The following is a 25,860-nucleotide window of genomic DNA, read 5'->3' as shown; positions in this document are numbered from 1 at the left end:
ATATATATATATACTATAATTATACTATATATATACTATATATATAATAGACATGGAGCCACCTGAAGCTTGAAAAGTTCTCATATTTTTTCCTCACTTTTAAACTGTCCCTCTGTAGTTTATGGTCAAGGGTTGTCCTGTTTGGGTTTCTGGTGGGGGACTGTAGCAGAAAGCAGAATGAGGTAATTCCCTGAAGCATAGAAGAGGCAGGTAAAAACTTACATGGCTTAGGCAATTTCAGGTGCTCCTCTGACTAAATATTTTGCTCAAATCTGTCAATGCAATGCATCTGGTAACTACACAACAAAAGCAAGGTTAGTGTACTGTAAAGACCTGTACTGGTTTTGTAATGTTTCAGTGACAAGAAAGAAATCATATTATGGCTTTCCTATGGTCATTGCCTCAAATGAGACTTGTTTATGGTGGCACTTAATTTTTAGCTTTTTGCTTGTCTTCATAGTGTTTTCAGCCCACTTCTTTCCTTCTAGGAGCAGCATGAAACTATTTTGTCTTCACTTAAGTGAAACAGAATTCTTGCTCTTCACAGAAAAGAAGGGTGTATGGGGAGCAAAAATACTACGTTTTTTTTTTTTCTCTGTTTTCACCTCTTAAATCTGGATTTTAAGACACCACTTTCTATTACCTTCAGTCTTTTTCTCTTTGTCCTGTTCACCTTGCTGTGTAATTCTTGTGCTCCTTCAATAGCATCATTGATTATGTGAAGCTGCTACAAAGACCTTTTGTTCTTGTCTGTTGCCTGGGAGATTAAGTACTCTTTGCATAAGCTCTCTTTATGCCACGTTAATTTTATTTCCCATGCCCTCCAGTTTCTCAAACATCTTCATTTCTTCTTCTAAAAGGATGTACTCCAAACTTGACTGATAAGGATGTGCTTGTGTTGAGTCATTTTTTAAGATGTGGAGGCCCCTGTCTTGTGTTCTTCATATCAGAGAAAGAATAGTTATATTTTGAAATGTAGGAAAGGTTCTTTGAATGTTAATTAAGGACATATAAGATTGGAAGCGTTTATACATATGTAAAAAATAAACCTGTTTCTTTTCTAACTGGCTTTGTTTTTAGTTTCCTAGTTGTTTTTTTTTTCTTTCATGTCTTCTGTTGCTTATGAGATTTTCAATTCCTAAGAGTAGAGACTAGTTTTAATGCTCTGATGTACAGCTTATTGTCTCAGCTGCAATGACAAAATCTTGAAGAACATGTATTCATAAGCAATAATGATCATCAAAAGACTTTTTAAAGAAATATTATTTCATGATTAATCTATGTTATGAATTGCCAGTTGTTTGTTTTTCATCAGCTGTGCTGATGCAGCCCAAAAACTGATCATTAATAACAAGTTCTCTGAATGATTGGCAGGGAAGCTCATCAATTACTCTCCAAAATGCTTTTAATGGCATCAGATTTGTTGGTGATGTTAATGTTTTTTTGTTATTTCCTGAAAATATTTAACAACTCTGTTGTTAAAACAGATCAAAATGTTTCTTAATATTTCTGGCATATAATGTCTGATAAAGTAAGATATTTGCAGAGGCTCAAAGGAATTTAGAAATATTTTTTAATTCTGTAAAAGTGTCAAATCTGGGGTTAAGCCTGAAAGCAGGTACTCAGGTGAGGGACTTCATGACTGCATCTAGCTCCCATGCTTCAACAACACAGTTGATCCAGAGCTTCTGTTCTTCTCTTGGCATTCATTAAACATAATTAGGCTCCACAGATCTTTCCCTAGGTAGATGTGCTGAGAAGCTCTCACATGGTGCCTGATGGAGCAATTTTGCTATACTGTGGTATTGCTATAGAGAGATTTCCACATTTGCAGAATGAATGAATGAGGGAATGAATGAAGGAACACACAGATTGTTACTGAATCCCTGTTTACTGAGTATCCAGGGATGCTGCTTTGGCTAGATCTTTCTATATATAACACAGAAGGAAAGGATGAACAGTAGCACTGAGTAAGGGTGATCAGCATCAGAGATATTGCAGCTTCTGCGGAAAATAGACATCACTGACCTGTGCAGTTTTCTGCCTTTTAGGGGTGAATGTACACCACCAGCAGGTTTATTTTGTATGTCTATTAGACTCTTATATTATTATAAAATCAACTACAAATAACTGAAGCAGCAAGGATCTTCTTTAATACAGGCATCCTAAAGTTAAAACAAAACTAAGCATTGTTTCTCTTAATATACTCTGTTTTTATACATGTGGAAATTATTATCTTCTCATGTTAATAACTTTGCAAGTCTGAGGTAATTTAATTCAAGCATTCCTGAATTGAGAAAATGGCAGGGGAAATGCCTGTCATTTGGGTGAGGGCTTGAGTCGGTTTTCCATGGCACTGATGTGTGGAAGTTGCAACTTGCACACTGTACTTTTTCATATCATCAGTATTATAGACAAAGAAATGTCATGTTACAAATGTGTAACCAAGAAATTAATACCTGTTTTTCTTCTCTTCTAGAACATCTATTCTTGGAATTTCATTTGGGGCTGCATTTCTCTTTCTTTCCTTCATTTTGTTTATCTGTTTCGCTGGACAGCTTTTGGTAGGTATTCAAGGAAATCTAATCCATTAGTTGATGGTTTCTTTGAAATAACATGTTCTGATTTTGCCAAGTCACTCTGCCTTTGCAGAGTACCAGTTAAAGGGAAAACGATTTGCATACTCAGGCTTCTGTGGACATTGTTTTGTCCGTGTTGGTTTTCTGTAAAATGTCCTGATTTATCTGAAAAGCAGAAAATGCCAATGCAGTGGTTATCTGTATCAACACTAATATTCTGTTTCTCATATGAAACTGGATCATCTGAAAGGTTTTCAGTTTTGTTTGATAGATTGCCTTTTCAAATTATTTTTTGCTGTTGTGCTTACAGGAGGTGACTCATCTTATGATTGCTTTAATTTGCAGGACTGTGTATTTGTTTAAGTATTGTATAAGACCATTTTCTGAGTTTAAAGAATATTTCACCATAATAATTTTGTTTGAAATATAAAAATGTTTTAGTAAATTTCCTGTTTTGTCACTGTGTGGTCCGGGTGTTATTATAATACCTGTTAGTGTATGTAATATTATGCCGAATTTAAGAATTTAATTCACTATGTGAGCAAACCATTCTGCCTTTCAGCATGTTCCCCTTTCAGTTCTCAAATAGATCCAACATAGAACTCCATCTATAATAAGAATAAAGAGTTTCAGGATTTGTAAGAAAGTGAATGCAGTCTGCATATGGCATCCCCACTTCTCTGTCTTTGCATGAGCTCCCATAGAGAAAATGAAAGATCTTTTATTAAAAACGCACATGGGAAAGACAATTACTTTAGTATGCAGTAAAACAGTATGACAAGGTAGTTAAAGAAAAAAAGAGAGGAAGTAGGTTTTCTTCTCTTGTGAGTCTTGTAATTAACCAGGACATGTTTTCAAGAAAATATAATTAATATACATTTCAGATACCTTTCCAATAAGTTAGGGATGCTGATACTGCTCAGGAATTAATCTGAAATATAATGCAATGATATTCTTAAATGTTTTTAATCATTAGAGTGAGGTCTTAGAGGTATTGCTATTACTTAACAGCAAAAATTAGTTCTCATGTAATGTTATACTTGACTGCTGTTTGATATTGACAGTAAATTGAGAGTAAAATGATGAAGTCAGAGTACTACTCTTGAATAAGCAGACTTTAAAAAAAAATCCTTCAAAGGAAAGCTAGCCTTTTCCAGTAGGAAAATGAGGTGCTAATGAAATGGTATCAAGAAGTACTGGCACATAAATTCTCCTGGGGCTTTTATTTATAGTGTTACTTAGGAGGAATAGAAATACATTTTTCTGCATATAAAGGGATGGCTAAGCAATATTCCAAGTCAGAGTTGTAGAATTGTGCCACTTGAATAATATCTAACAGCTATTTTCAATGCCTTTTTGCCCACATCATATAAGTACTGTAAATACTGTAAATAGAAATGGAGATCTATCATTGCATTTCTGATGACTTGCCAGTTGTCATGTTTTAACCTAAACAACTTGGAAAGGAGTTATTTATGTCCATGTCTTTGTGAGTTCAGCTGCTCACATACAGAAACTGTGCTCCTAAGAAGATTTCAGAAAGTTATGACCATAGTTGGTGCAGTGTTGTCTTTCCTTCATGTGCATGGATGTAGTTCTTAAGGTGACAAGAACCCAGGTCTTCCCCACGAGGTGGGAAACAGCTAACAAAACAAGCAGTAGGTTTTCCTTTCCCTTGTTCTCTTCCTAAGATTTCTTCCTTTGTGTCAAAATCCAAGCATTGTTTTGCAGCTTTAACCACAGTGACACCCTATGTTATATTTTGGTAGCATATTTATTGCACTATCTGACTCATCAACATAAATGCTTTTTTTTTTTTAAGAAGAAAAAGTCTAAGATTTCAAAGAAACTAATACTGATATCTGAGTTTTCACTCAACAGTGACATTGTTAACAGAAATCAGGCTTTATCATTCTAAGGCTGAATAGGTTTGGGTTTGTTTGGGTTTTTTTCACACCTCTTTTTCTAAAGAGGTACATTTTGGATTCCCTTATAGAATCCATGTAGTAAATGTGGATTTGCTTGTGTGTACATGGACTTGGACACAATTACAAAGTTTAAAATCACCAAATATCTCATCTTAAAATGCACCAAAAAACCCAAGAATTTTTTGTGCCTGTCTGATCCTGAGAGATGAAATGTGGTGAGTTAGCTACAGGCCAGGCACTCACCAGCTGCTCACTCACTCTGCCGCACTCAGAAGGATGGGGTAGGAAAATACAATGAGAAAGCTCATGGCTTGAGATATGCAGGGAGATCACTGACTTATTATTTTCACAGAAAATGCAGACAGAACTTGGGGATAATTGATGTAATTTATTGCCAATTAGGATAGATTGGTGTTATAAGAAACAAAATCAAACATTAAAGCCACCCTTTCCCAAATTTACCTTCACTCCTCTGCTCCAGAGTCCTCTACCTTCTGTCAACCAGTACAAGTAGGGGAGTGTGGTTGGTGCATAGACATTTCTCTCTGCTGCTCCTTCCTTTCCCAGTTCCATCCTACTCAATTTTCAGGACTCCACAGGCTGCAGTTCCTTCAGGAGCATCACCTACTGCAGCACAGGTCTTCCATGAGCTGCGGTTCAGTCATCTGCTCCAGCATGGAGTGCCTGCTTCTCCAGCCTTGGGGTTCCCTCTTCTGTTTCTCTCTTTGTGTTCCCTTCTCCTCTCTCTGCCCAATATTTTGGGCTCTTTCTTGCCCCGGTGTTCCCAAGGTGCCCAGCCAGGGCTGGGTCTCACCACCAACCTGAGCACCAGAACCTGGTACATAAACTTGCAGTAGCAGTCAAATATTTACAGGACTGTTACAAGATTGACAGAGTGGGACCTGAAATGCCAGTAAAGACAGCAAAATCTAAGTTCAGTTTAGGTCACCTGGGTATCACTGTGTTATATGTGCTTCTCTTAGTACTTTTGACACTTCGCACTCTCAGTCTTTACCTATTACAAATGGCTGTAACCGCCGAAGAGAGTAAGTCCCACAAAAACCAACATTGAACAAATTTCTCTGTATGATTTTCATTTCATTGGCAAAACAAAACAAAACAAAACAAAAAAAAACCTCAATCCAGACTGTAATGCTAAAATTACTAGCGCTTATGGAATTTAATTGCAGTATTGTAAGAAGAGATTTATGCTCACTGTTTCACTCTATTAATTGATTCTGCTGTTCAGCAGCACTGCAGCGTGGCCCAGCTCAGTCTGGGGTGAAGTGATAATTCAGCCGTTAGAGAAGAATAGGAATTTTTCCATCAAATGGTGCAGCACCATAGTAGCAGAAATAAGGAGGAGGTTTGAGACTTCCAGAGCCTGTCTTCGTGGCATCCCCTGCTGGTTTTGGGCCGAGGGCGGGAAGAGCTGACAGTTCTCACAGAAACAGTCATTTTCCCATAGTCATTAAACCTTGCTCAATCCTAGCTAAAATGGCATATATCCTGAAACTTGAAAAAATTTATATATTCTATGTTCTAATTACTTTTTTGTGCCTATTAAATTTTTTTATGTTTTTTTTTTTGTTTGTTTGTTTTTTGGATAGTCACAGTGTCCAGAGATACTCATAGTCTTAAAGATTATGAATATTCTTGGTCATAAAGATGCTTTTTGTCTTATTCTTTCATATTTTAAATGTAGGCCCTTCTTTTTAATTAATTTTGAATATTTTCTTTGAACTTCCCTTGAGGCGTTTCTTTCCCAAATGGAGGAATAGAGGACAGTGATTATCCTTTAGCTCATGTGTTTTCTGTGACTCTATCTTCTTGAAGTACAGATGAGTTCATAGAATGCATGTGAAATGCCTCAGACCTGGTAAATGTTAGATGTGTTTTACCTCTTGCTGTGAATACAAGGAAGCAATCATCTGGTACCTAAATGATACATTGGAAAATATAGTGCATTCAGTGGGAAAAAAAACGACGCTAAGCATGCGAAGGAAAGATCTTTGGGGTTGCTGGCCAGAGAAGTATTAATCTCAAGCAGATGTTCTTTATGCATTGTTGCAAGTACTGTCCAAAAATCTATTTGCATTACCTGGGACATACATGCACTTAATTGATGTGACATTCTTTTTGTGTCAGTAACATTTTATTATTATTAAATGGGGGGTTTTTTTGCTGCATATGTTTATACCTTGCAAACTTGTTTGACTACTGAAGTTAACAGAGAAGATAGAAGTAATGTCATCTCATCTGGGCATGTCTATAGTCTCTCTTAGATGCCCAATTGAATAATGGAATTAGAAGAACACAATACCAACAGAACAAACAGCAGAAAATAACTGGCTTCACAGTTGAGAAAGGTGGTCTCATTTGAAGTTACTGAAGTCTCTGACAAAGGGCAGGCAGTATATGACCCTGTTGCTGCTAGAAGAGAGCACATTATTTACACCACATCACTGCTTACAGAGTGATCTTTACCTTTTTTTGCAGGGGTTTGTATTTCATTCTAAAGCAATTGGCATTGGTACTTAGGTACAGTCATAAGTACTGTGTACACATAAGATAATTAAAAGCTCTGTGAGGAGAGGAATGTCAGCACCAGCATTACTTGGAAATTATTTTCAGTCTGGAATTTTACCTTTGAAATTAGTGTCTTTTAATGCAGATGTAGATGAAAGATCTAGACCCTTTTGTTTCTTCAATAGTAAGGCTTTGCCTGTAAATGAAGATTAAAACAGGGATGTTTAGGCAAGGAAAACCTGAAGAGGCACTTTGGTACCTACAACAGGGTTCATGAAAGATGGTCCATGGAAGAGGCTCATCAATCCTTAAAGTCATTCTGATGAGTCTCTAGCAGAGGCACTACAATAGCAAATCCATCACCACTTAGTTAAGTACCATGTTCAGACTTCAGGAATTGTTATAAGTGTACTGATTTCAAACAAAAATCCTTCTTCTTACTTAGCTTCTTGAGTTACCTATTTACAACATCAGTTACATGATTGAAGCCACCTGAAGAATTTCCTGACTTGGTTAAAACCACATTCTTTATGTCTGCTTTGCCAAAAATACTCTTTTATTAACTTTTTAAATCCAGCAATGTGTCTTTGCCCATGATGAGATTGTAAGTTAATTTCAAATACCCAATTGTGCTTCTGAGTGTACGAACAATTTTTCCTATGATTATTAAAAAAGCAGAAAAGCAGAGAGCATCCAGATTGTTTTCAATGGTCTGTACATGTATTACCTGAGAGCTGATACCCATGGTGTGCTAGTACTGGACTATGGGCTCAGATCAGAGCTCCTGTTGTGTGAGACAGTTTTTGGATGGTAGAACCTCACTTGGAGATCGAGACTTGGCTGATGGAGAATGCAGCATTTGGAAATCCTTCCTCTACAGTTCAGTGCCTTGAGCATTGTCCTTAAAATGTCATTCAGGTTTGATTTTTCTCAAAACCAGTGGATCTTTAAATATTTCCTGAGAAAAAAATAAAACCTTGATCGGAGGAACTGAGAACAACTTAAAGTAGCATACAACACAGTGATTGTATGTTTTCTTGCGTGAAGAAAACAGCATAGGAAGTGCCAGGACTGAACTCTATCTGTCTAAAGGCATATCTGTATTTACTGTTAGATTTTTACTGTTGCTAGATATTTGTCTATTATTAATTACCTATTATTAGTAGACATTTAGAATGCAGACTTGACAAGGTAAAGGCCTTATCAAGCCTCTCTGGGGGGGAAATGATGCCTTAAATTTTAGCTTTCATATTTTTCAGATTCTGTGCTGCCTTAGTGTGTGACTCTGAACTTCATATAAAGTGTTAGCAAGTTTTGTCCACAGTTTAATTAGACAAAACAATCCTTTTCCACCCCGAGAACCAAGGACTTAGTCACAGCTTTGGGTACAAAAAGTGTAAACAGCAGGGAACTGAGGAGAGCAATCTTGGAGGATGAGACTTCAAAACCTGAAGCTGTAATTGGATAATTAACACCAATATGTAAATAGACCAAAATTATAAAAGTGTGAAAACTCGTGACCTATCATTCATCTTGGGTCCATCTTGGGTAGAACCATGGCCGTGCACCTGTACTGCCCAAGTTGTAGGGCACCTTCTAATAAATACCTACTTTATTCCTTCTTAACTCTGTGCAGCCTCTCCTCCAGATCAGACTCTCTAGGCATCACACTGATATGTTCTTTCCTTTGAATGGCACAGCTGAAGTGAACCACATGGCCATTTTAACATGGCCTATTGTAAATTAGCACTGCAAAATATGGTGAAATCAAAAATGTGATGCTGACTTTAGTTTTTGCTGTTATTTCTCTATTCAGGATTCTAGATTTTGTCCAGTCAGTTGCATGAGGTAGAAACTGAATGGACTTTTCACCTGGATGTGTTTTGTATGATTCGAAATTCCTGGCTAAGATATACAGGTGCCACCATGGAATTCAAAATCTTGGTGTTACAGTACTTGTTTTAGAAGTACTTTGGTCCTTTTTGTCAACATTAGGAGCATTTATAAGTATGCAAAGCGAAAGCTTGTGTCTGTATAGCAAAATCCCCCTTCTCCAAGCTTAGGTGAGTGTAATTGCTGTCAGCAAGCTCTTTGGGTTTGAACTTTGGTCTTCTTCAACTCTGAGTGAAAACGAGCATGTGAAAAAAATCTGAATTTTGTTTCTCTTGATTTCATTATTTGAAGCATCAGTATTGGTAAAATATCGAGTTGTGTCTGAATGCAAAATGAAAAGAACAACAATAGAACTGTAGAAAATCTGATTCACTGGCTTTCTGTAAATAAGAAGCTTTCAGTGGAGATGTTCCAACCTCAACTAGCATGTGAAGGAGAAGTGTGACAGCTCTTGAAACGCTGTCTTTCATCTACAACATAGCTGTCACAATTAGTTCTTGCACCAGTTCCTTGATCTCCCTCAGAAAGACAGCATTCATCTTATTAAATGCTGAAGTAGGTTTTTATGTGTGGAAAGACAACACAGGATACATTTTTAATGTCCTGAATATTCAAAATAAGTTATTGCTCATTATCATGCTGTGCTGTCATATCAGATTTAACATGTTCAGATGAAAAAGTAATACATTAGTCACCTCTCATACTACAAATACCTATTATTTCTAGTCAGTAAATGATAAACACTGAACCATATTCTGCAAGCTCCACTTAGAATACGCACTGTAATATTCTCTAATGCTACTGAGATCTGACATTTTATCTTACTTGCATGCTTTCAACGACTGATTCTTTAATCTCATTCTCCATTTTATTCAGAAAATTGCACAGGAGACATAACATTTACAACAAAATATGTGTGATGGAATCAGCAAAATAAAACTGCCTAAGTCTGCTTTTAAGAGTGGTTTTAATCATTATCCCCACTCCTCCAGTGCTTCCAGGGATTCCCCAGATTTTCAGCAGTACTGAACTGCTGCAGTAGTAAGAAGTAGTAAGAACTACATATGGGCTGGATCTGGACTGCTCAAAAGTGAAATAAAGTTCAGCAAATCTGTTATTCACACAGAGAGTTATTATTCAACAGTGTATATTTTCATGTTTTCCAAGGAATATCTACTCAATGGCTTAAAAAGTTTTAGGGTTTTGTCACAAGTTTTCCTTTCAGGACTCTCTCTGGCTTAACAGATAAGGTGGGAAGGGCAGATGTGCCAAATAAACAGGGCTCTTCCCCCTCGAGAACTCAGAGCTGTGCATTAAAACAGACTGGTAAGAAATACATCACTCTTGTGCTTCTGTTTGACAAGTGGAAATAACTACCTAGAACTTAATTTTAAAAGTTGCACTCTTAACATAACTCACATTGTTCTTCTGGCTAGAACCATCTGTGTCTTGTAATTTTAGGAAGAGCAATGGAAATAATGGAATCTCTTTATTGATTAATCACGTTGTCTGAATGATATATTGTTTCCTAACATTTTTGTTGTTTTCCAGGCCTTTTCTAAGTATAAAGTTGCTCTTTTTTCCCCCTTGATGATAGCAGGAAAACATTTTTGTGAAGAAGTGTAGAAAATCAGTCCAATAAGTTCCTCCTTGCTAAAATATATTAGCAAGGTCAGGTGATATTGTTCAAAAATCTTGTAAGCAAAGAAAAATTGGAATTATTGCAAGGCATTTTAGTACAGCAGTTACATAAGCCTGTACCTGTTTTCCAGGCACTTTGAAAACAAAGAGAGTTCTCAGCAATACATGCTGTTCTCAGCATGGGCATTGCTAAGTAGTCTCAGCAATTCTATACTGTAATTTTTTTCAATTATTACTTTCAAATACAAAAAAAGTTCAAATTTAACAATTGGAAGCATTGATGTTAAAGTAGAAAAGTTTGAGAAGTCACCATCATTTGATGCTGACATTCTTGTAATTAGATACTGGAGTTCAGCAGTGATTTTTCTGTATGAGAGTTAATTTTATCCTCAGAGTTAAGATAACAGAAATTGTTCATATGAGTAGAGAAAACTCAATTTACATTGTGTAGCACTACTAAAACACGAAAGCACCTTTTTTGCAACACTGTTTTGCATTTTTTACTGAGCTGTGGTTTTTAAGCTTTTGAAATTCAAAGTAAGGGCTGCTAGAGCTTGTTGGGTCCAGTGGAGGTCAGGAGCTGAGAAGTGCTCCTTCCTGACCCACTGAAGCAAAATTTGATGGAATTCAAAACCTAGGGAGGTGATCCTCCTGTCCCACTGCCTTTGAAGTCCGAGGTGCAACCTGTGGTGAGGTTGGGCATGTGTTCCCAATAGGAAAACAGGCATATACCATACACAGAGGCCCAATCACAGAGATCCATTGGCAGAGCAGCTCTCTTATAGCCCCCATGCAACAACACACAACACTCACGTAAACACGATCTACACTGATGGGCTAGTTCCTGCTTTCTGGAGGACCAGGACTGCTGGAATATACACTTCCTGATTGTCAACATCCACAGGCACACTTTCACTCATGGGTCTGGCATGTGGAATTTTAGTCAGTACAATATACATACCCAGACTCTGCCCCCCTTACAAAGTGACTAGCTCAACCCTTGTGTCTTTCCAAATGTAGATCTCCTACTTGCCAACCAGTTCTGTTTGAATTTTCTGTATGGTTACACACACACACCCTGTGGGTCTCCTCAGGGACTGGTGTGAGACAGTTCAGCTCCTGACACCCTCAGTTGCTCACCTGCTTATCTGTCTCCAGTGCCTGGCACCCATCCTGTGCCCCTTGCCATCTAGTCCAGCATGAAGTTTGCTGCCATTCACACACATGCAGGCTCAGAATAAGGACTGCACTTACATAGAGGATGGTTAGAGATAGAATTTAATAACAATATGCAATAGACTCATTTGGAAAAGTGTTCACCTGCCTGCATTTCCTTTCATCCCTTCCTGTCACCATCTACCAATATTTGTACATCTCTGATCCACATTTATGCTTTCCTTTCCTCTCCTGTGTCCCATCCACTAAATGCCATGTAAGTTTTCTACATACCCACAATGCCCTTACGATATACCATCATGTTTTATACAATTCCAAATTTCTGCCCATTAGCAAAATTAACTATCCTCTGTTAGCCTGCTAGCCTGTTAGGCAGAAAACACCCTGAAGAGGCAGGGCATCCTGGAAAGGAAGATTTTTCAGTGAAGCTTCTGGTAGTTTTCCCATCAGAAATCATGACTGCAGCAACCTCTTTTCAGTCATTTCAGAAGCAGAAAATTCAGTGACTTCTGTTGATGATGTTACTCATCAACTGTCATTGCCCTTTTGATCATCACCATTTGTGTTTGATTTGATTAGCCTCTCATCAGGTAGCATAAACCCTGTAAAATTCATAATACATTATATCTTGTTTAGACCATGTAATTTATTTCCATCATTAGCTAATTTTCTTTGAATTTCTATTCCTAAAGGCTTTTCTTGAACAGTATATAATGTAATGTAATTCAGAAAGAACACAGTGTACAGCTTTACATATAGATATGTATATTAAAAATATATATATATAACTTCTTAGCTATTTTATATTCCTAGTACTTTCTCAGTGTACTTGTCTAGTTCTCTCTGTCTAACGCAATTTAAACTTACCCAGCTGCTTTTAAATTTCCAAGAAAATCAGAGAACAATGTAGGTTAAGTTGTAGTAAAGCTCCAGGTGAGCTATAATAAAGGTAAAGAGTAATTAGGGCACGATTTCATGACTGTTTTAATTTGCCATAAATCCATGCTGCCTGACTAATTAGGTTTTAGGCAGACTAGACAGATAACTGAATGATTCATTTTCACACAGATGCCTTCCCTGCATCCATTGTAACACTTCCCTCCTGTAGCAACAGCGGCAATCAATGCTTTGTGCTTTTTAGTATATTGAAGTGGGAGGGATGACAAAACTTTTGTAAAAGCTATGTGTGGTTTCAAGTTACCTTGAAATTTGCTATGTACTTAGGGCTGAAGAACAAGGCTGGGGAGTTCAAAAAGGCTTTTGAGCAGGAATTTTTTGATCAAAAATGCAGGTCCTTTGAGTTATGTTTTTGGGTAGGTTTTTAATAAGGGAGAGTATTAATGTTTGTATAAAAGTTTTTTCCCCTTTTTTTGTCCATCCTTAAGATTCTAGTGATTGTTTTGACCTTCCTGGAACTGAAATCAGAATCTGCCCAATTCAGTATGCAAAACTCCTGTCATAAAAGGAAACCATACGTGAAAAAAAGCCCTGCATATACAGTGGATTTGTCCACATAACGTGTAATTAGGATAAAAATACTTACATGCAGTATGATAAAGAGTATCATGCAAAATGCATCCCACACGTAGGGTAGTGGTGTCATGTAGCACGATGTGCCATAGCTATTGAACCTGAACAAATAGATCAGTGCTGTAAATTAAGTCCTGTGTTTGGTAGTTTTTCGTGCTTGAGTTCCCATTTTTGAGACTTTCTGAGCTTGTATCTCTGCAGATGGCTGGGGCAAGGGTGAAAACAATATGTAAAGCCATCTCAGATAATATTAAGTAAATAGAAAACACATATTGAAAAAAAAAATATTTTTGTGGGATTGTCATGTTCCTTAAATTTTCCTTGCCTTTTTTACAGGGGTTTCCATAAAACTGAATTTGACATTTGGAAAGGGCACAAGATGCTTCTAGGCAACCTTATCTCCTCATTGCTAAAGTTTTGGGAAAATTAATGTTTATTGGATGTGTCACAAATTATTGTTTATTCTCTCTGAGCCTCTTGTGCCTCTAGGCACTGTGCATGTATGAATGGAGACTTTGCAATGTCTTCTTAGAAGCAGATTAAATGAGTTAGAGTTTTTTATTGTTAATTTTTACCACTCTATAAGAAAATCTTTCTGTTCACTTTTTGTGTCAAATTTTAATCCTGTTTTTTTATGAAATGCTTATTTGCCTTCTAGATAGTCTTAGGGAAGGTTGATTTGCTCTGCTGAGTTACTTTCCATTTAAAATTAATTATCAAATAAGACTCCAAAAAGATGAAAGAAAAGCCTGGAAGCTCTCCTGTTTTGTGGTCTGCCAGGGACACATCTAGGCTTTATTCTGTGTTGAAGACTTTGCAGAGTCATTATTTACATTTTGAAGTTTCCAGAGGCTACTAAACATGATTCTTTCAATTCAGTTAAGGCAGGTCAGTTCATTTTCAAGGGTTTTGTGATGTTAAAAAGGTAATGACACTGCTGTCAGCTCTGTATTTTGCTATTATTAGTAATATGGATGGAATATTTAGTAAGGTATTTGCAAATTATAATTATTTAATGGAAGTGATATTATGGCAGAGATTTTAAATACATTTTTCTTTATGTTCATGTTTAATCGTGATCTGTCATTCTCGTGAGACTATAATAGTTAAAAAGTTCTGTACAACGTTGTAAGATTATTACTACCCTCAGTTTTGAGATATTTTAATTCTACCCTTGTTTATACCAACTAAATATACTAAAAATCTTTTTTTTTTTCTCTTTTCCAAACTGTTTGCCCTTAGCAATGTAGCAAGAAAGCATCAGCTTCATTGTTGTGGATCCTGAAATCATCTGGAATAATTGCAAACCGTCCTTGGCCAAGGATCACTCTTACATTGACAACCACTGCTATAATATTAACCATGGCTGTATTCAATATGGTAAGGGAAAAAGGGGTATTTTTTCCTGTTTTTTTGTCCATTTAAGATTTGTTATTGTTGTTATTCAGTATTTGTTTAGGTATTAAATTTATGGCCTGTTGCTATGCCAGGAACCTGTGTGATAATTTCCAGAGACAGAAATGTAAAGCAGAGCAAAAGAAAACATACTGTGTAATCAAGACCTCTGCAAACAGGATGCTTAACAAGAGCTCAGACCCTGGCTAAATTTGTTAAAGAAAAATATTATTTATAATGAACAGAAAACAATTAAATCTCAGGTTTGAATTGCACAAGTCCCTTAGTCATCTGTGCATCGCTTAGAAAAGCAGCATTGCTGAAAGAATGAAGTATCTCCTCACGGGATTTGTGGAAGACTTTATTCAGTTTTGTGATGCTCCTCTACTGACCCCAAAATCATCATAATGTACACATTACTGGTTTCACATGCTTGTCTTTTTTTTTATTTTAATAAGAAAAAAATTCAAAGATTTTTCAAAACTTCAAAAGTACTGACCTACAAATTTATTAGGGCTTACGTTTACTTAAGTGATTTCAACCTGTGCTTTTCTCTCATAAGAGAGAAAATCCATGTAATTTTATTATTCCTTTCCACCTATAGAGTAAATTATAGAGTATATCTGTAAGTAATTATAGAGTAAATGTGTCATTAGTTTGGCTAAAGCATGAATCTTAATGATCTCATTTAGTCAGAAGGGTCTGTTGTCTAATGGGATGAGCAGTACATGGGATCAAAAGTCTTCTTTTATTTTGTCCTGTTGGCTAAGGTGGATTCTGTTTGTAAACTGTGAAAGGGTTCCAGTTCAGTTCTGCTTCTGCAAAGTGGGAAATCTAACCTTTATTTAGGCAATGTTTTCATGACAACATCAATGCATAAATATTCACGTTTCAAGTGAGTGAAGTTCACATTTCAGTGCTTTTGAAATCACAGCCCTAATGCTTGCTTGAGTTGCTGGTACTTTTGTTACTTAGGATTTGTAAAGGACTTAGAGATTGATAATACCTACACTGTTTTATTTTGTTTTCCCACATTTCAGGGGATTCTTAATCAATCATTTGTTACATTAAGTACTAAACTTGTCCAAATGATGTAATGTGGGCTTTTAAAAGTGAACACTTGAAATAGCTGGTAGAGTGTTCTCTCCATTTTACTGTTAAATTTTTCTAGTCTTGTTAATGTTGGTTTTCTGTTCTTTCTTTTCCTGCTTTTTTTGAAGGAAAGAAACACAAAACCAATTCCATTTCCAAAATCTAAAATTCACCTAATTGAATTTAGTGTGTAAGGCTGGGAGAGGAGGAACTCAAAGAGGCAGTGGCTGAAAATAATATAAAACTGAATATAAATTGACTTTTAATCAGTGAAAGCAGTTAGCAATGGAAACAGTTATTCTGAAAAGCTGTTGATTCTCCATTAGCTGAAAACTCTTTTTGAAGTATAACCTTTAGCCATGCAAAAGTTATACACCAGCAAAAACCTCAGAGATTTAGTAACTTGTACAATGAAGATCAGGCTAGATTTTCTCTTATTTTAATCTCTGTACATGTATCAGAAGAAAAGAAAGAGCAAACTTGGGTTTAAATTATACTTTGAGTTAGACTTCATGCATATGGTTATTTATTAAGTTAAAAGTCTAAAAGAAAATATGGTCAGCAACTGTTTTTCGCTTAGACTAAAGTTATACTAGTGTTTACAGCCCACTTAAAACTTGGCCTTCAAGTAGTAAAAGACATTTTAGCAAAAAAAAAGGAGCTGTTCTGTACCTAAGTTTTAGAAAAAGATTTTAATTTTATTGGCTCATGTCCAGTTTATGTGGACTGAATGTTATAGTAATATCTAATGGGCTGTATTTTAAAGTCTTAGTGCCTTATAAGCAATGTTACAGAGTAACATAATAATCATGTTCCATGATATTCATGAGATGATAATTTTAAGTACAATTCCCACCTTGAAATTAAACCTTAATAGTTTGACTAGCAAAAATGACTTTAAATGTGATTGTGAATTTTGCATTAGCAAATTGTGGGAGAGACTCTGAAGTATCATTATTATATCTCCAAGCAACATGTACTTAATAGCAGAGTCCGTTAACTGCATTTGCCTCCATGAACCATTTCAGTAGCAGAAGGCAAAATGTAGCCATTAGCATTTAATGGAGATAAAGAGTGTCTAACCATGCCACACCTAATAAATCATCATTAAGACCCAAATGCCAAATAAAAACTCAGTCTTCATGGTCAAGGGAGGCTGGAGAAGAGTGGGGGTGCAATTTTATTTGAAATTAGCTGCTTGAGCTGACATCTAAATCTCTTGTTCAGGACATACGTGGTCCTGATCAGCAAAGGGAAGTTAAAAATCAGCTAATGTCACATAAGTATCAAATAGTTCTGAGCTGAAGGGAGAGGGTAAGCATTAGATCTGGTGTTAGATAGACAGTAGGACATCTGTCTGTTCCTGAGGAAAGCTGTTTTTGTCAAGCTGACCTGCTTTATACTGATCAGGAGAAAGTATCCTGCATGGAGCAATACAGAGGGGGCCCAGGGAGACTGTGAAGGGTTAATACTTGAAAACTGAATGAATGACTGAATGCAGTACATCAAATGATTGTGCCTTATCATCCTCTGGGATTCATTAGATCTGAAGAATACTGCACGATAAAAGAGCCCTGCAACACCTCTTGGCTTCCGTGACTTCTGCATCAAATGCATAAATGGTGCTACCAGCTTTAAGATTCCAGACCATAGAATCATAGAATAGTTTGGGTTGAAAAGAATCTTAAAAAGTCATGTAGTTCACCCCCCTCGCCCCCCACCCCAGTATGGGCAAGGACATCTTTAACTGAATCAGATTGCTCAGAGTCCTGTCTAACCTGACTTTGAGTGTTTCCAGGAATAGGACATCCACCACCTCCCTGGGAAAACTGTTCTAGTGCCTCACCACCCTCACCATAAGTTTCCTTACATCTAGTCTGAATCTATCCTGTTTTAGTTTAAAACCATTACCCCTTGTCCTGTTGCAATGGACCCTGCTACAAAATTTGTCCCAATCTTTCTTAGGCCCTTCAGGTACTGGAAGGTGCTCTAAGGTCTCCCTGGAGACTTCTCCAGGCTGAACAACCCCAGCTCTCTCAGCCTGTCTTCATACAAAAGGTGCTCTAGCCCTCTGATAATCTTTGTGACCCCTCTTGCTTTTCTGTCTTTTCATCCAGTGAATTTTAGCAACTGGATTGTTTCCTCTTAAAGAACACATTTAGGAATGTGAATACTGAGAGAGGTTTGAGTATTTTTGCTCCATTGTTTATTGTACATCTGTGAGCCCAAGCTGCCTTAAATGATACAAGTATTGGCCTCCTCTACATCATGAATGATCCTGTGTTCAAACAATGACAAATAATTAATCAAACCTGCTTTCAATCTCATAGTGGAAAGTTGGTTTCTTTAACAGATCTTCCTTTTAGTGTAGCTGATTCTGTTGGTGAACTTGTATTTTTAATTGTTAAACTCTTTGGCAAATACACTCTAATTATACATCCCACAGTGCCTGCCACACTGGCGCCTGTTTTGGAGGGTGCCTAATGCATTTCTTTCGAAAAGAATAAATAGACACTGTCTAGAGGTTGACCTAGCCAAGGAGTTGGAAGGAGAAAGCACAGCTGAAGAAATGTCATTTAAGTGGTATTTGCAGGGCCCAGTCACAAATCTATTCTAGGATTTAAGGAACTTCAAAAACTCAGTATTAATCAAGGTCCACTAGTTTAGCAGAGATGCACTAGCAGGTGAGACAGTGCTCTGAAATCATGTTTACAGCAGTTCTAGTTTCTTTCAAGGGTGTGGGAAGAGATAGAATCATGCTGTCACTGCCTTTATAAGTGAGCATCTCTCCATATCTGTCAAATACAAAAATCATGCTGTCTGAATCTGTAAAGGCCAGTAGGGTCCTCATCTTTCCTGTTGGCAGGAGCTTTGAACAAGGCAGTGACTTGCCTCTACATATTGCCTCTGCAGGGGGCTAGGAATTGAATACACAGTGGCACAAAGATAGTTATGAATTTTCACTTGGCACAAAAACTTTCATAAAATAAAGAAATTATTGAGCAACTTTAATAACACAGATGCATGAGCACTTTGATGTTAAGCCTTGTACAAACTGCAAAATGAAGTTTGCAAAATGCTCTAAAATTTCTGCTAAATTAATTTCAGTGCTCTCTGGATTTTCATTATCCTTTTACATCTTACCAATATCTCAGCATCACCTTTTTTTTTGGAAAAAAATGCATAATAGTCTTGGTAAGAACTTAGCATTCCAGGCTGTCCTTAAACCTCTGCTTTTGAGCTTGAAAAGAGGGGGAGTGATACCGGAATTTGTGATTCTTCACACTATTCTTGGGGCATTCTTGTGAGGATCTGGGAATAAAAGTCCTGTCTCAACTACCATTTTTTAAAGGAAGCTGTGATATGCATTCTACACCCCAGTACTTTCATACCTCAGTGAGGAAGATGGCTTTTCTGATGAGGTGTAACTAATGTATTATGTTGCTGTTTTCAGACAACAAGAGAGATGCACTAATTTATCCTCTGTTTTGGTGGGAGAGTCTGTTACCGCATGGCTCCCACTGAAAGCAGGTATTTTCATTATGTGAGGCAGAAAATTCACAACTGAGGACTGCAGATCATGTGAACACAAGAAGAGAAAGAACTGTCAGAATATACAAAGTTAAAATAAGAATGTAATGGTAGCATGCTCAGACGTTCCCTGGCAAACATTGGTATTCATAAAAAATACTGCTTTCATTTGAGTCATTTGAGTAGGTGTGACTGCTTAGTAGGACTGAACCTACTCTTACAAAAAATACTATGTTGAAGAACAATATGTATCTTCAGAGCATGATAGCAGATGTAGATAACTGAGGAGAGACAAGAAAGACAAGTGCAAACACATCATTCAGAAATAAGTGTTGTTTGGCTCATGGCAGGTGACAACACTTCCATGTCCTTTTTTCTCTCCTTATTATATTTATTAATATATGCATAGATATACCATATTTCATATAGTGTTCTGTGTATGCAGGTAACATTTATAGGTCAGAAATGCTTTATGCAAGGTTCAAAACCCAAATTAAAATGCTTTAATATAAGTTAACATATATAAATATGCATACCATATGTGTTTCTATAATATAATTGTGTTTGAGTTCTTCATGTTATATAATCTTTGCTCTGGGGACATGCAGAAAGTGGGATTCTGAAACTAAATATTTCATGTTTTCAGAAAAAGTATATGCAGTGTTAGTGGGATGTGGTTCTTTTGGCAAATGCCCTTGTTAACAGAAGTTATTAAATAGCTGGAGGCAGGGAGGGAGAGTAGATCCTCAAAGCTGTCTGAAGGGCTTTTGTCCAAAGTTGTTCCTGTTCAAAGAGGCAGGTAAGCATCAGCTGGCTTAAAAAGTAACCAAGCAACTTCAGAAAATCCTTCAGTAAAGAAGGAACTAGTGTGAAAGGAAGTATAAAAGAAACAGAATCACAGAATGAGTCCGGTTGGGAAGGACAAGAGTGGTCATCTGGTCAAACCTCCCTGCTCAAGCAGGATCATCCTAGAGCACATGACACAGGATAGTGTCCAGGCAGTTCTTGACCATCTGCAGTGAGACAGACTCCACAGCCGCCCTGGGCAATGTGGAAATGTGTAACAGGAGGCAGAGAGCTATGAGTGCAAACAGATGACTGTCAAAAAACTAATTTGACACTGTCATAAGTCATCTCTCTGGCATCACACCTCTGCTTCAGCCAGCAAGCGCAGCCTGCCTGTTGGATACTGTGAGCTGCCTGCAGGGACCACTGCTCAGGTTTGTCCCTGCACACAAACCTGCAGGGCTCTCTCTCCAGCATGTGCCTTGACAGCTTGCAGGGAGCTGCACAGGTGCACCTAGAGTACGTGCATCTCCTTTCAGCAGCGTGTGCCAGTAGGGGAACCTGCATTCCCAGAAGCAGGAGTGTGTGCACTTCACCCACACATCCTGTGGGAAGAGGCAGATGTGCATGTAACTCCCTTCATGTACACATCATTAGAGCTCTTTGGGATCAGTTATAGAAGGATGTTTCCAAATCTGTAGGTGTTTATTAACATTTTGTAGGGTCTGTTTTCATGGTTTATCTGTTATATTTCTGATACTGATCCTCATCTGTAGCCGCGTGGGGTATTTCCCTGAGGGGGAAAGATTTAAAGGATTCCACACTCATCCTGACTTTGTAGTTCACTGATGGCAGGTAAATGATATGCAGTTTCACGTACACAATTATGTTGGTAAAGCAAAGGAACCCAGAAGTGCAACTGCATAAACACAGGTGAGTGCCAGCTTGGGGTTGGTAGCAGGTGGTATATTGATAACATTTGCAAATCCACGACCTTGGACTGCTGTTGAAGGGGAGTTAAGAGAAAGAATTGCTTCAGACTCTCCTCTGCAGAGCTATAAAACATATCAAAGGGCACTCAATGCAGGTGGTGACATGGAAGGTTGGATAGTCTTTAGAAAGATAAAAGAAGTCACCGTGCATGAACCGTGCTGACTGCTGCCAAGGGGGATTGTGGGTCTCCATCCTTGGAAGTTTCCAAGACCTGGCTGTACAGAACTGTGACTGAATTACTGACCAGATCTAACATTAGTAAATCAATAAACTATTTTGACCCACTTTTAGTTGTTTTGAATGAAGCAGTTCAGGTTTCCTCTGTAACAGCAGTTAAAGACAGAAATGGAGAAAGAATTTAGAGGTGGGTTACACAGTGACTACCTGCATGGAACAGCATGTGAGAGGGAGATCACCTCTGGAGCTTTACTCTGGTCAACCACGTGTAGATTTTCATATTTAATATGTAAGAGGGACTATGAAATTTGTTAATAAATTAAGGTGACAGTCAGTGTATGTGAGGTAGGGCTTGGGATTTTAGAAAGGAAAGAGTCAGGTATGGATTTGGTAAAATAAAAGAACTAGGATGAAATTTAGTAGTAAAAGCTCAAGATTATAGTTGGTCTGACACATTAGTGACAAGAAATTCTGATACATGTTGGAAGTTCATCACATGGATAGGCAATGAGTTCAGGATTTTAATTAATTAGGTGGGTTTAATGTCAACTCAGCTGAATCACAATAACCATCCATGTGACTGCTTTTAACTCATGGTAAGTATGAACTGCATTTTCCTAAGTGAGTCCTAATGAAGGAAGGCTACCCCACATTTGCTGAGCATGATTTTAATAGCTGGGGTGATGTCCATATGCAGAGTGTGTTAAGCTGTCTGAGCCCCAGCTGCATGCGGTACAGTGAGCTATTAAGGTTTTTGTAGCTGTAAGCAAAGGAGCATTGTTCTAGATATATAAATTCAGTTTTTATATTCAATTTATTCAATACATATAAATACCTCAAAGGCAGGTGTCAAGAGGATGGTGCCAGGCTCTTTTCAGTGGTGTCCAGCAACAGGATGAGGAGCAGTGGCCATAAACTAAAACACAAGTTCCACCTCAACATGAAGAAGAACTTCTTTACATTGAGGGTGGTAAAGGCTGCCCAGGGAGCTTGTGGACTCTGGAGTCATTCAAAACCCACCTGGACACATTCCTGTGTAACCTGATCTAGGTGACTGTGCCATTGGGGTTGGACTGGATGGTCTCCAGAGGTCCCCTCCAACCCTAAAAATTCTGTGACTCTAGGATGTGTGATAATATATTTTTCTGCAAATTTGCATTAGTGCTATTGCATGACTCACTGATAAAATCTGGGAAGTGTGTTGGTAGTTTTGTTCACCCAGAAGGTCGAATTGAAAGAAATATTTACAGAGGGTGAGTACTAGACTAAGTGGGGGATTGAAGAGCTTGTTTTCAGGGAAGGAATGAGAAAAAACATAGATTGATGAGCATAATGAAGCCTGAGATGACACTAAATATTAGTACTTTAAATACTAGGGAGGGGAAGAAGCTATGTGAAAACTAAAGGATGAGATTATGACAAGAAAAACTAGTGAACTGGCCATGAATAGTGATTAAATGTGGAAAGAGTTTAAATGTTGAGATTCAAACTACTGGAATAAATGTAGTCACCGAAATCTAAATTGTTAAGAAAGCACTGGATCGCTGCATCAAGGGGGTCTGTATGATGTTGGTTTCCTGTGTGACTACTGGCTGAATTTGATGACCCAAGAGATAAATGGATCCACTTTTCAGTTTCTATTACATTAGTCCTGATATTGATGTCAGCATTATGATGTTACTGCATCTGTGTAAACCAACTTCAGTAAAGACTTATTCTTTCTTTAATTCTTCCTGTGTTTAAATAGGACATTCAGTTGAGGTAAATCCAAGAATTATTAATACTGAGTTTATTTCTACAAGTTATCATGGTATGTCATCTTCCTTTTCCTATTTCAAATTAAAATACAAAAAATAGTGAAAAATTAAATGGTTACATGTAAGGCTATCTCTGCTTCTCCATTTCTGTTCTCTATTTTGACCTTAAAGAGCTGTCATGCTAATGGATTATATGTTGATTTTTTTTTTCTAGTTTTTCCTGGATAATACTGTGATAGCTTTTCCCTCAGTTCTTAATTCATCAAATGCAAGTTTTCCTAATTCAAGTAATCAGACACGGTGGTGTATACAAAATAACTGTTTTTTCCTACCGGTAAGTTCATTTCACATTTCTTTGTTTGTTTACAACAATTACGCTAAATTGACTGTTACCAGATCTGCTTGAAGTTAAACACCCACCCATTTTTGAAACTGCAGTAAAAGCCTGAATTTTTTTTAGTCAGCTGCAACTGCATTTGAAGTAAGTGGGAAGTTAAATGAGATTAGTACTTCTGAAAATAGAGGTTTTAATGAATGTCAGGTTAAAAAAGCAGGAAACAGCATAATAATAAGGAAGCTTAATTCACCCATGCTAACACATTACAAGATATCAAGATAACACATAGCGTCTGCAAAACAGACTGTGTACTGAAGCCAGGTTAGTCTGCAGGCAGGTTTCCCATGGTAGGAATATTTTCATGTGGCTGACCTGAAAATATTCACCATTTTCATCAAGTGTGAAATTGTCACACTTCTGTCATTGCATGTTTTGGAAAAGCTGGTGTGAGAGGGATAGAAATAAAACTCTCGTGTGCCACTATATAAACTACTTAAGAGACCTGAACCAATCTGAAGAAGATGTCTCAGTGTGAACAAAAGCACAATGGCACATGCAAGAGGAGGGGGAAGGACACTGCTGCAAAAAAGTGGGACCTGTGTCCTAGAGAGCAGTGATTCTTAAAAGAATTACAAAAGACCTGCAGTTGAAAATATCAAGCCATATATTGTGTCAGAATAGGTCAGCTGGGTTTGGGTGAATAAGTGAGAGGAGAAGGGACTTCATTTCACCTCTATGGTGAAATAATGAGACCATTATCAAAATGGTGTGTCCTGATTTCAGGATTTTTAGCTTTTAAAGTATTAAACCAAATTCTTTCTTCTACAATTTTTTTTTATAGATTGGCATAAAAAAATTATGTTAAAATTTCACTTCTGACATTAATAAATGAAAAATTTAAGTTAGTTAAAGATCTAAAAACTTCTAAAACATCTCTCAAATATGCATTGTATTCATCCCCAGACACTGCAAATATTTTAACTTGAAAAAGCTGTAAATTCCTTTTGAATTACCACTTCTAATTTTTTTTTAATCTGGGATTAAAATTTTTTTCTCTTCATTCTGTAAGATATTGAGTACTTAGGCTGACAAATGTTTGTTTCCTTAAATTAAAAATGTGTTATTTTGAATCTGTGTGTTAGTTTTAAGCCTTTATTCATGTCAATAAACTTTTATGTGATTTATGATAGTAAACTTGACATCTATTGACTATGCCATCTAAAATGAGTACATAAGAGCTTTAGGAATTACTTTAGCCCCAATTGATTTAGGTTCATTTTGAAGCAAAGCAATTTATTTGCCTCCTTCTCTACCCCTCAGAATGACTTTTTTGATTACTGTAGCTTACTTTTTAAAAAGACTTAGCAAAGATTCCTCAGTAAATTATAGCAATATTTTTTTGTTTATTTTGCTATGATGCTTCTGTAGTTTGTGTGTAACAGAAGTTGATGTGTGTATCTGCTCCTGGGACAAAATACAGTCTGGTATCAGTGCTGCCACCTCCACATGTTAAATAAATAGAAGTTATAATAATGACATCTAAAATATGTACTTTTGGAATATACTTTATTTGACTAGGAAAATTTTTTACAAAATTACTTTGTCCTCAAGTTTTTTTCTATAGACATATGGAAGTAGAATTCCTTCATACTTCAGTAAATATCTTTATATCCACAGAACTGCAGGTCTTAAATTTTAAGAGAAGAGACCAAATGCATTGGGCTGGTTCCTAAGTGTGTACCACCCTGGTGCAAGACACCAGACCTGTAATCCCAGTAAGAAAGACACCCAGACTCCGTAAGGTATTGGTTAAAATACCTTAACTAGCTAGCACAAGAAAGAAAAAGAGAATAGATGGAGTTACTCCCCTTTGGATGCTGAGGCTTGATTCATACAGCATGAGGTGCAGATTCTGTCTGTCTGGAGAGGTTACCCAGCATTTTCCTCTTTTGAGCTGTTGGAGTATTTTCTTAAAAGGAAACATTTATATTCACTGCTTCAGCTGTCAGACAAAAGGGACCTCCATGAGAACTTGCTGTTGCACTGTTGGAACAAGCCAAGGCTACAGAGGGGGCATCACGTTGGTACCAAGCTGGAGCTTCCTGCAGGCTCCTGGGCTGTTGGCTGAGCTGGCTGAGGTTATCCTGGGGCTGGAGGCTGCACTAAGCAGACCAGATGCCTGCACCTGCTCAGCTTCACTGCTCTGTGGATTGCCAAACTCTCCAGACCTGCTTGTTGCTAACTGAAACACTGCGCTGCAATGCAAGGTCTGCATTCTTAAATGTGTGGTGGTGCCGCTCTTCTCTAATTCATCCACCCTTGTCTGACATTTTCAATCTATTCTATATATTCCTATGGAACACTGTCAGAGACTGTTCCACTTGAAAATTTCTGGGTCTTTGTCAAACAGTATTCAGTTGTGGGTTCACGACTGCCTCTCCTTGTTTCTTTTTGGAAAACTGATTTCAACACTAGAATGCCTTATTGACTCAAAAAAGGATGCTGCTATTTTTATG

At 37.3% G+C, this 25,860-nt stretch overlaps 1 protein-coding gene across 1 annotated transcript in view; it reads left to right on the top strand.

The window, feature by feature from the left end:
- The window catches only part of ADCY2 (adenylate cyclase 2), a 206,010-nt gene that overhangs the window by 155,889 nt on the left and 24,261 nt on the right, over window positions 1–25,860 (top strand). The window contains exons 15-17 of the mRNA XM_064428914.1: window positions 2,480–2,564; window positions 14,519–14,656; window positions 23,222–23,341. Coding sequence (XP_064284984.1) covers window positions 2,480–2,564; window positions 14,519–14,656; window positions 23,222–23,341 — 343 coding nt within the window. The remainder of the gene's footprint in view (window positions 1–2,479; window positions 2,565–14,518; window positions 14,657–23,221; window positions 23,342–25,860) is intronic.

The sequence above is a fragment of the Passer domesticus genome, chromosome 1, assembly GCF_036417665.1.
Source record: "Passer domesticus isolate bPasDom1 chromosome 1, bPasDom1.hap1, whole genome shotgun sequence".
Lineage (NCBI taxonomy): Eukaryota > Metazoa > Chordata > Aves > Passeriformes > Passeridae > Passer > Passer domesticus.
The sequence above is the reverse complement of the archived record's forward strand: the minus strand, read 5'-3'. Positions and strand labels throughout refer to the sequence as shown.